The sequence below is a fragment of the Anopheles aquasalis genome, chromosome 2 (assembly GCF_943734665.1).
Source record: "Anopheles aquasalis chromosome 2, idAnoAquaMG_Q_19, whole genome shotgun sequence".
In the NCBI taxonomy this organism is placed as follows: domain Eukaryota; kingdom Metazoa; phylum Arthropoda; class Insecta; order Diptera; family Culicidae; genus Anopheles; species Anopheles aquasalis.
Genome location: NC_064877.1, coordinates 68,945,647 through 68,955,646, shown reverse-complemented (window position 1 = coordinate 68,955,646; position 10,000 = coordinate 68,945,647). Strand labels below are relative to the sequence as shown.

Below are 10,000 nucleotides of genomic sequence, written 5' to 3'. Positions count from 1 at the left end.
CGTCAGTTGCCGTTGGCGGCCGTTGGCTCTCCGATCGTACCTTCGCGTCCCGCTCCTCCAGCGCTTCCTCCGCCTGTACCGTTTCCACATCGTCCACGTACTCTTCCGCCTGGAACTTGATGGCCGATTTGTACTGAAATGCGCTGGCTTTCAAATCCACCTCGATCGGGAACAGATTCGGTATCGCTTCCAACCGCTCCACCGTCTCGGTGGCGAGCGTGGCCAATCCTTCGATGAACTTGCGCAACTGGCTAGCCAGATCACGGGCGTGCTTGCACTCGAGCAGCTCGATCTTCTCCAGCACATCGCTCCGCAGCTTGGCAAACTTAAGCCGGGCTTCCTGGCGGCACCGCAGTATCAACCGGTACTCATAGTTCCCGGTCTCGACGCGATACAGTGGCTCCTGGATGGCCGCATACCCATGCTCTTCGTCGTCCATCTCTTTGATCTTCAGACAGTACGACAAATAGCTGAACTTGGCGTCGGCATATCGCTTCACCGTCAGCTTGGTGTCGGGAATGGCCTTGTGCAGGTAGGTGCCCATGTCGGCCAGTATCGGTTTCAGGGATTTGATCATCTTAATGCCGTCCTTCTCCATACTCCGGTGGAGCTCACCGAAAATACGGAACGCTTCCGATGCGCGAGGTTGTGGTTCCCGTACACTGATCGAAGCGAACACATTACCGAACGCCTGGTACGTCTGCAGGACATCAAAGTGGGCCTTCAGCATTCTGTGAAAGGAGACGGACTTGCGTGATATCGACCGGTCACTGCCCCGTAACCGTGCCCCCCAACCTACCTTCTCGCGTGATCCACCAAACCCTTGTACATCGTCTCGGTTCGTTCCAGCTCCTGGAGACGCTTGACGAGCGAATCATTGCACAGGATGGCCCGTGATAGCCCGAGCGTATCGGCGGTACTGCTGGACATTTTCTCCACCAGCCGGTGCTTCATCTTTTTCAGCACGATATCCAGTGTTTCGCCCTGCGTTGGATCCGCGTGTAGCTTGTTGTAGTGTACCGTCACCTCGTCCGTCGCGGATTGAATCATCTTGGCGACCTCCACCTTCGTTTTGCCCTTCACGGACACACCGTTGACTCCTAGCAGCTCGTCACCGCTCTGCAGCGTACCTTCGCGGGCTGCCGGAGTTCCATCGAAAACCTTTGGCCGCAAAAAACAAACAAACAAACGATCAGCCCATTTGGGATTTCATCTTTATGCTATGCAAGGACATACCTGGACGATGTATAGACAGGGGCACAGCGGAGCTCCTCCACCGATGCTTATGCCGATCAAGTTACTGGTATCCTTTTTGATAATGACGGTTCCCGAGCTAACCGTCATACCCCTAGGCGGAAGGAGGATAAAATTAAGCTGAATTCCGTGCCAGGGGACACACTAGTGGTTAGATAGCAGTGAGTATATACTCCTAACAAGGACGAACTTAAGTCAACTCTAGCCAAGCCATAATCAAAACTCAATAAAGCAATTCGAACCGTGGCACTTACACTCAAACAAGGCAAAGCTCAAGGTAGGACTCGTGGAAGCACTCGCCACTGAATGCATCTTCTACTATCTATAGATAAGCGTAGTCCACAAATGCAAGCACACACACTCAAACACACACCCAGAGCACACTAACGGCAGTCACGGAACCAGCCGAACAACACACTTACAGACGCTCCATTTCCTGGCGCTGGCAGAGCATAATTATCTTATTATCATCGACGCAACCGTCCGCATACAACACCGGATCCGGAAGGTCGTCATTCGTGGCAAATGCAATCTCCTCCAAGCGTGTCGTGCTTGGTTTCGAGTTTTCCTTCGTTTGCTTATCGGTGGGTGGGTTTTCCTCCGTATGCTGCTCTTCTCCAGCGCCTGCCGGTAGTACTGGTTCCTCCAGGAAGCCCTGGTTCCTTTTGCTGTCCTTCCGGCGACCGATACGGGGCAGTAGCTTACTGCGGGTGCTGGTAGCACCACCCCTGCCATTATCCATATCGATCAGTGGTCCCATCAAGCCACTCGGCGGGGGTGCATCAATGATTCCCTCGACGTTCGTCGCACGACAGGATCCGGTATCGGTCGCAGTCCTGTGCGCCCCGTTGAATCCCGGGTTGTTAAGGGAAGGAAGCCCATGAAAAGTCTCTCCGCTCGTAGTGCTCCGTTCGAAGTACCACGGATCGTCGGCCTTCTACTCACTTGTCTCCTGCTTCGTCAAACAGCAAAAGTGCAGTTGATTCATCACACCACGTGCCAGTTGGGCTTTCAGCCATCGTGTAGGGCGACCGTAGGCACTTGTTATCCTTTAATTCTTAGCTTCAAACTTAATGCTACGGCAAGGACGGCGATAAGGTACGAGTTTATCCAACAATCGAACACGGCAGGCAGGCAGGCAGCAAAACATATCAGAACGAACGAAACGTACAAATGTGGAGCATGCGTAAAAGGGGCCGCGATGGCGAAGAGTGTCTTTATCTGCGTCGCGTATGCAAACAAGTAGTGACCATATGGTTTCTTTATTTTTCCGCGTTATTCTGTTTGGGGCCTCAATTTTTGAAACAATTGCTGATGAACACGGAAAGCATGGTCCACCCATGGCCAGAAGCCATGGACAAATTTGAGCATTTAGTTGAAGAAACACGACACCAATTCACAGCGAACGGAACAATACAAACGGAGAAACATTGCAACCGAATAAAGGGGGGCAGTAATTGAAACAAGTAAAAATTGAAGCAGAGCACGGGATTCACGACGAATACCGGGTTAAAAGCTTACATTTTATCCTCCTCGTAGAAGTAATCATATTCGTAGCTGTCCTGGAGCATGGTGAGCGCAATGGATTGGCAACACCGGGGCCACACACCGGAAAGAAACAATAGGAGTCGCTATGCAACCCGACAACTGACTGACTTGGGTACTGCTCATGGCCGCTCCCGCCCCGAAACACGCTTCGGAGAACTTCGGAAATCGATCGAATTTCCGCGGTCCGCCGGCGTGGAAAATGCATCCTCCCGAGTAGCTAACAAAACGATCGGCTAGAAAATAAAGGGGAGGCAATAAAGGGGTGCAACAATCGCACAAAGCAGCTGCAGTTAATTCGCCTTCTGGCTCTCTCACAAAAGAGAATCAGAGAAGGTATTGTGCAAAAACAGCTGAAAATGAATAAAACTGCCGAATCGGAAGCAGGATAATCCGGGACGAGCTTGAATTCCGTTCGGTGTAGTTTACTTTCTTGCTCCAGTGCGTTGTTCGGGGTTCGTGTGGACCCACCTTGAGCAATTTTTTATCTCACTCTGCCCGATTTCCTGTAGGAGAGAGTGAGTGAGAAAAAGCATTTTCGTTTACCTTTTGCTCCAAGAGTGGTGTACTTTTGGTGTACCTTTTAAAATCGCTCGTAAAACCACGTAAAATCGCTGTAAAAAGGGCGAAATTCTTACCATTTCTGCTCCACTCCATGCACTAGACCAACAAACTGCACTCTGGTCGTGGATCCCGTTGGAATGGTAAGCCAGACGAGGTGGAAAACCACGAAAAATCGGTTCGGGATGACTTCACCTGGTTCCTATACCCACTTTGTGGGTTGTGATCCTCGCAGTAATCTGTGAGGAAACCTTTTAACTGCAGTGAAACTAAGTATACTAAGTAGATTCCTTGTAGTAGCCAGCCTGTGGCTAGAGTGCGTACGATGCGTGCGAAGATTCCGGTGGTGCGAGTCAATTTCGTGCGATAAGTGCTTCTCTCCGGGTGCGACGAACGAAGTGAAAATGGTACGGTCCTCTGTTCCCTGCTCCTCCGCCTGACAATGGTTCTTGATAACGACGATAGATCTAGCCCTAATTTCCACACGATCTTTCGGCCTCCTTTGATGATCACTGGCCGATGCGCCATATCAGTGAGCATGAGCATCGTCCGGGGGGGAGACTCTTCCTCCGCAGCATTACGAAACCGGAGGCTGGCAGAGGGGCGGAACCTGCCGGGTCCCGCCGCTAAACCAGCATTATCACGCAAACATGAATCACACTCGGGCTAATCGAGGTTTCTCCTCCGACAATTGACACACAGCACCAGCTCGCGGCGACGGAGAAAACTCAATAAAGTGATAAACCTTAATATATGCCCCCATTCGCGATTCGCGGCGTATCGGATTTGGCCAAAAAAGCGGTGATGCGCACCGAGGCAATCGCGCGTGCCAGCCAGCCAGGGTTTATGGTTTTGGTGAAACCGGACTTTTCAAATTCGACTCCACCCCACTCTTCCGTCCCATTGCAGGGCCTCACACCAGAGGATCTTCGGCAGCGCATTCCCAACTGGTCGCTCGAATCGGATGGGCAGCTACTGCAGTACATGGTCTCAATCGCTAAGGTACACCACGCGTAAGCGACAAACCACCAGAGTGGTCAACATTGACGTCCTTTCTTCATCTGTTGTAGAATCTCGAGGACAAATGCAGCAACACACGGGATAGCCTCAGTGGTCTCATGGTGCAGGTGGACCAGACTGAGCTGAAGCTGGCGCATACCCTCAATCAGCTGTCCGCCGTCGAGCAGGTGAAATTCGTCGAGAATCGCGTCGAGGAGGACGACGAAAGTTTCTACGGATTGAGGCGTCGTAAGCAGGCAGAAGAAGAGAAGGAAAAGGCTCAAGCCAAAGCGGAACAACAGGACTCTACCGTGGACGACATGATCCAGGCGGCCGTCGAACGATCGATCGAAGGAATGTACAAATGTTATGAGAAAGTGAGCCTCCATCTGGGCAGTGACTCTAGTAGTGACGACGACGAGGACGACGATGACGACTACGATGGTAGAAACGGTAGCGGTGCTATGCCGTTAGTGATCGAAGGTGGCGGTGTCGTCGGTAGCGGTAAACCAACGATCATGCGAGCGGTGCCGCGATTCAGCTTCATTGAACGGCCTCTGCCACACGTGATCGGTTCAAAAGAGTGGCAAAGTAAGTGGCACGTCGGGCTAATTGATTCAGACGATGAATCGAGCTCCGATCGCAAGGAGGAATACTCGGAGTCATCGAGCGACACGGACGGAATGTTTCCGTCCCAGCCAAACAGCAAAAACCAAACACCGTCGGAATCGGAAAGCTCCATCTGGGGCACAGACCCCCGAAAGCGGACCTACTCGATCGATCACCCTGGTGACGACGCATCGTCCGTGTACTCATACGCTAGCTCTTCCAAACCGCGCACTTTGTTTCCTGCGGTGCAACCGATTGGTCACGGGCTTAGTGGAGGCCTGAAACCTCCCAGTCTCTTTCCCGAGGAACCACCGGACGAAATGGAACCAAATGGTCCGACGACAGCTGATCGATTCGACAAGGGACTGTTTGATGCGTCACCGGAAGAGATCGTTACGCCAATTGCTCAGCCGAGAGTAAAACCCGCAACGACCGGAGATTCTTTTTTCCGTGGTACATCTCAACCAACACGGAAAATGGTCAATCTGTTCGACGACGAACCACCACCAGTTTTCGAGGAGCAACCGAGTGGAAAGAGAGAATCCGAAACTGGCCGCGGAACCATCAATCTTTTCATCGATAGCGAAGACGAAGCTGATGTAATGAATAACGTTCGCAACAACAACGACTCCCTGCCAACTGAGCCAACCGTAGCACCAAGCAACGCACCTCGGTTTCCGCCAAAAACAAATCCACGATCGATGACGAAGGTGGTGGATGAGCTGAATAACAATTTCCGGAAGCAACAAGTGCAGCCGGCAGTTCGGGAACACCCTAAACCAGCCAACAGCGTTCCGGGGAATGGGCAGGACACTTCACGCGTCCAAACCGAACCAAACGTTCCGAAACAATCCGACCAGCTACCGTCTACGGTTGTACGAGCGGTACAACCACCGGACCCTGACGCGCGAACAGTGAAACAAGTGACCAAAAAATCCGTTGTGAACCTCTTTGACGACGACGACGAAAATGGTGATGATGATGATGGTATCGTTGTAGGAAGAAGTGAACTACCACCGATCCCTCCGATCGCTGCTCGCTTTGCCACTCCCCACAATCGCAGTCCGGCAAAGAAAAAATCCATTTTCGATGATTCCGACGAATCGGATACGGATGATGCCTTGCTGTTCGGTCGCACGAGTAGAACAGCGATGCCAGCGCCGGCACCCCTTTCGATAGCGCAGCCTACTACTGCGGAAGTGTCCAAAAGTGCGGACAAAAAGAAGGTCAAATCCATCTTCAGTGATAGTTCAGAGGAGGAGAACGAAGCCGATGATGCACTGTTCGGTAATGCCGCCAGTATCGTGAAGAACAAACTGGAGGCCCTCCGGCAGAAGGTGGACACACCGTCGGAAGTGAGCAAACCAAACAATGAACCGGCAAAGAAAAGTAGTAAATCCATCTTTGAAGACGAAGCATCGTCTGGTGATGATGGTCTGTTTGGAATCCAAGCGAAACCTGAAATGAAGCCATCGCACTCTTCAGCGGCTGTTACCGATGGACCGACGAAGAGCGCACCTAAAGCCCGAGTGTCCCTGTTCGATGATCAACCTCCTTCAGACGATGAAAATGATGATACACTGTTTGGTGGTGGCAGAAGCAGTATTGGTGGCATTACGGCGCAGCTCAATAACAAAATGCCTGTTAGTGAACCTAAACCAGAGCCAGATCCGCCACAGATTGTTGAGGATCCTGTTCCGGTGAACTCTGCATCGAAGGCTACCGATGATACGACGACTGTTGGCGTTCGATCCGAGATTCCTGCAACTGGGAAGACTAGCATAAGGAGTGCAATTATGAAAAAATCAATCTTTCACTCCGATACAGAGAGCGAACAAGGGGACGATGCTGATGGCCTCTTTACTGGCCAAACTAATGATGGCAATGGGGAACTGCAAAGTGCAGCCGAGGTGTCGGAGGCCGGGAATGCATCGAACGATGCTAATGCAGAAAACGTTCAAACAAGTAGCGTAGCGTCAGAATCTTCGAACGTTGATCAACCAAGGAAGGAAGATGTAACATCCATTTCCGCGACAACTGAGTCTATGGAAGGAGAAGCAAATTTATTCGTCACAAGCAACCCCGTGGCACAGAATGATCAGAAAGAGAACGACAAAAAACCACACCCCGAACCGATGGAAGATCAAATGATTGATCCAATTGCGGTCTCTAGAAAATACGTTTCGGATGAATCATCAGTGGCAGGCAGTTCAAAGGACGAGGGGCAACAGCTAGAGACTCCGCCAATTGAAGATAAACCCGTTAGTGCATCTCAAAAGCCAGATAATTCTCCATTCAATGATCCTCCATTGATGCCTGAATCTAACGTTGAGACAAACCTTGTTAGTGATGAAAGCAACGTTCCACAGATTGCGAATGACATTGATTACCTGTTGCACACGAATGCGATTCCTGGTGTAGCAGATGAGCCAAGGACACCAGCACCGCTAGCGGAAGCTGCCAAGTCTGAACCGAAAAGTGCCTTAAACTTTAGCCCAATCGGTCTCTTTGATGACGTGCCACCACCGGACGATATGGACGGGCTGGATTCTGACGAAGGACCACCACAACTAACCTCATCCGCTCGGAACAACGATTTGTCACTGCCCACGGACGATAGCGCCTCCTCTCCGCACGTGTACGACGAACCGCAGTCGTTAGGTTTCCCACCGAAGGAGTCCACAGCTGGCAGCCATCGGTACCTGTTCGACGATGAGCCACCGCCGGACGATGTGGATAACTACAGAAGTGTGGACGTGTCGATGATGATACCTGGTGTTAGCCCGTTTGATAAAAGAATCGTTTCAATCGACAAGTCCGTGTCATTACCACCGTTTCCTACTAACGAAGATTCCAACGCGAGCAACCGTCCGAAGAAGGTCGGCAACAAGCTCAACACAAAACTGGTTATTAATGTGGCCGCCCTTTTACCCGGAGCCCGGCGGCCACAACCACCGGCAACGAGCGGTAGCTCAACGGAAGCAACAACCGAAGTGTTAGATGATGATCAACCAAAGGTGAAAGCAGCAGCATCAGTGGCAGCAGGTTCTGCGCTGAAGCGCGAACCGATTGATGATAAACTTCTAGTGAGCTTAAACAAGGACCGGGCACGTATACCGACAAAACGAAAGCCTCCTTCTCGGCGGGTCCTTCGAGGCAATACAAATGGGTTGACCGACGATCAACCGGCTGACAACGGTACCGAGGATCGGCGGATAGTCGTCGGATCTGAACAGAAAATTGAACATATCGAAGCAGTCTATCCTGTCACGCCAGAGCCGGTGCTGGATCCAGCAAAAGATCGTTTAAGAGCGAGTGCACGTACCACTGGTGTAGCAAGACCGCCAGTGGCTGTAGGAACAGACACGCCGGTGAACAAAGTTGTAAACCCACAGCAGAAGGTACTTCCTTCACAAACTTCAAAGTCTATATTTGGTGATAGTGATAACGATGAGAACGATGCCGGCGACGATCTGTTTAGTAAGCTTCCCACAAAGGTGGCCCCGTTGGCGGTAGCATCGAAGTCTCGGCAGCCCTCGCAGGCGGTAACCAGCGGTGGTGCCAAAGTTCACAGCATCTTTGGTAGTGATGATGAGGACGACGATGTTGCAGGCAGCGAGCAGGATCTGTTCGGCGTCAGCAAAGTCGCAAAGCCTAGCAACAGTAATAAAGGTGGCACGGCCGCAGCTTCGTCCATCGTCGGGCAGCTGAAGTCGGCCGCGCTACAGAAGACCACCAAAGGAACGACAAGTAGCTTGTTTGGGAATGACGATGACGCTGACGATGATGACGATCTTTTCGGTAGCAAACCAAGTGAGTAGCAGCGTTTTTTTACAATCAGATTTAAATTTTCTTAAGCTATTCCTGCACATTTCTTTACAGAAACAATAGTTCCGAAGCCATCGAGCGAGCGACGTACAACAACTGAGCGAAGCAAACTACTCACCGGCGACGCTGTTACCCGATCGACAGCGAAAGCAACACCAACGCCAGTAGTAAATGATCCTTTGGCTGATTTGCTGGACTCGTAAGATGCCGCCTCGGTCAGTACATGCCGCAGGGACGCCTTTGGATTCGTCAGCGATAAGATAGCGATAGCAGTAGGCGCACACCTTTGCCTGTGGTGCCACATACTGAAAGGACTCATAAGCGTGCTTCCTTATATATCAGATAAGCGAGTTAAAAATGGTGCAAAATTGGACCAATCGGATCGCTAGATCCTCGCGAACCGGCTGGATAAATTGAAAACAAAAGAACCAAAACTGAAACATAGGCATACCGCTGCTGGGGATCGATATTACCGTCGTCGTTATCGTGCCCGTCTCTGTATGCTCTAGTCACAATGCTATGATTATAATTTTGATCCAAATTCTCTTATCATCAACGTTCTTAGCTAAGTTGTATGCGTACCCAGCCCAGGAACAACCGAGATATCCCTAAAAGGGCGGTTTCATTTCTCCATTCGCTTGCGATCATTTAACATTCCACTGGTTTCAGTTCTACATATACGCTACTTTTAAGAAACATTCAATAATCCTGGCCATCATGAATGGCCTATTTGTTGCGATTTTGAGTATTCTGCTTGCATGCCTGCGTTTTCCGCCGTTAGATCTGGGTGTTATTAGCCACGATTTGCTATTATTGTTCTCTATAACCGATCAAACGTTTGCTTTACGTGTAACATTCCCATTCTTTTGTTTCCTTCGCTGTAACTGTTTATTCTCCCCAAGGGTGACGACCTATGAGCCGGTGCAAGAAAGATACTTTTCAGAATTCGACGCTATCATTCAGGCGAATTATTGTTTAAATAGATAAATGTTAGAAAATGGTTGAGAATTGTTAATGTGTGCGGAGATGTGGAACAAAATAAAATGGATTAATACATATTCCAGCGCGTTTGTGTTCACGAAAGAATCACAATTCCAACGAGCAGTACGTTGAAGATTCTTTTAAGCCTTTTTAACGGAAATGCCCCCTCTCCGTTCAAATCGCCACGAAACTTCAGCAGCAGTGGCAGATAAACGGTATGAGC

General features: G+C 50.5%; 2 protein-coding genes across 3 annotated transcripts in view; one reads left to right on the top strand and one right to left on the bottom strand.

Moving 5' to 3' along the window:
* Positions 1-2,887, bottom strand: part of LOC126573206 (PRKCA-binding protein) — a 3,252-nt gene extending 365 nt beyond the window's left edge. Inside the window, exons 1-6 of one of the 2 annotated variants that reach the window (XM_050233162.1) lie at positions 2,776-2,887; positions 2,200-2,330; positions 1,677-2,090; positions 1,237-1,348; positions 800-1,161; positions 1-731 (exon numbers count right to left, since the gene is read on the bottom strand). The exon at positions 1-731 is cut by the window's left edge and continues 365 nt beyond it. In XM_050233162.1, the coding sequence (XP_050089119.1) occupies positions 1-731; positions 800-1,161; positions 1,237-1,348; positions 1,677-2,090; positions 2,200-2,273 (1,693 nt within the window). In that variant the 5' untranslated portion in view covers positions 2,274-2,330; positions 2,776-2,887. The remainder of the gene's footprint in view (positions 732-799; positions 1,162-1,236; positions 1,349-1,676; positions 2,091-2,199; positions 2,331-2,775) is intronic. The other variant, XM_050233163.1, reaches the window with a different exon arrangement.
* Positions 2,888-3,363: 476 nt separating this feature from the next.
* On the top strand, positions 3,364-9,854 carry LOC126573187 (WASH complex subunit 2). Its single transcript, XM_050233123.1, has 4 exons — positions 3,364-3,503; positions 4,270-4,362; positions 4,431-8,781; positions 8,851-9,854. The coding sequence occupies exons 1-4, from the start codon at positions 3,501-3,503 to the stop codon at positions 8,997-8,999; spliced, it is 4,596 nt and encodes a 1,531-aa protein (XP_050089080.1). The 5' UTR covers positions 3,364-3,500; the 3' UTR covers positions 9,000-9,854.
* Positions 9,855-10,000: the final 146 nt, after the last annotated feature.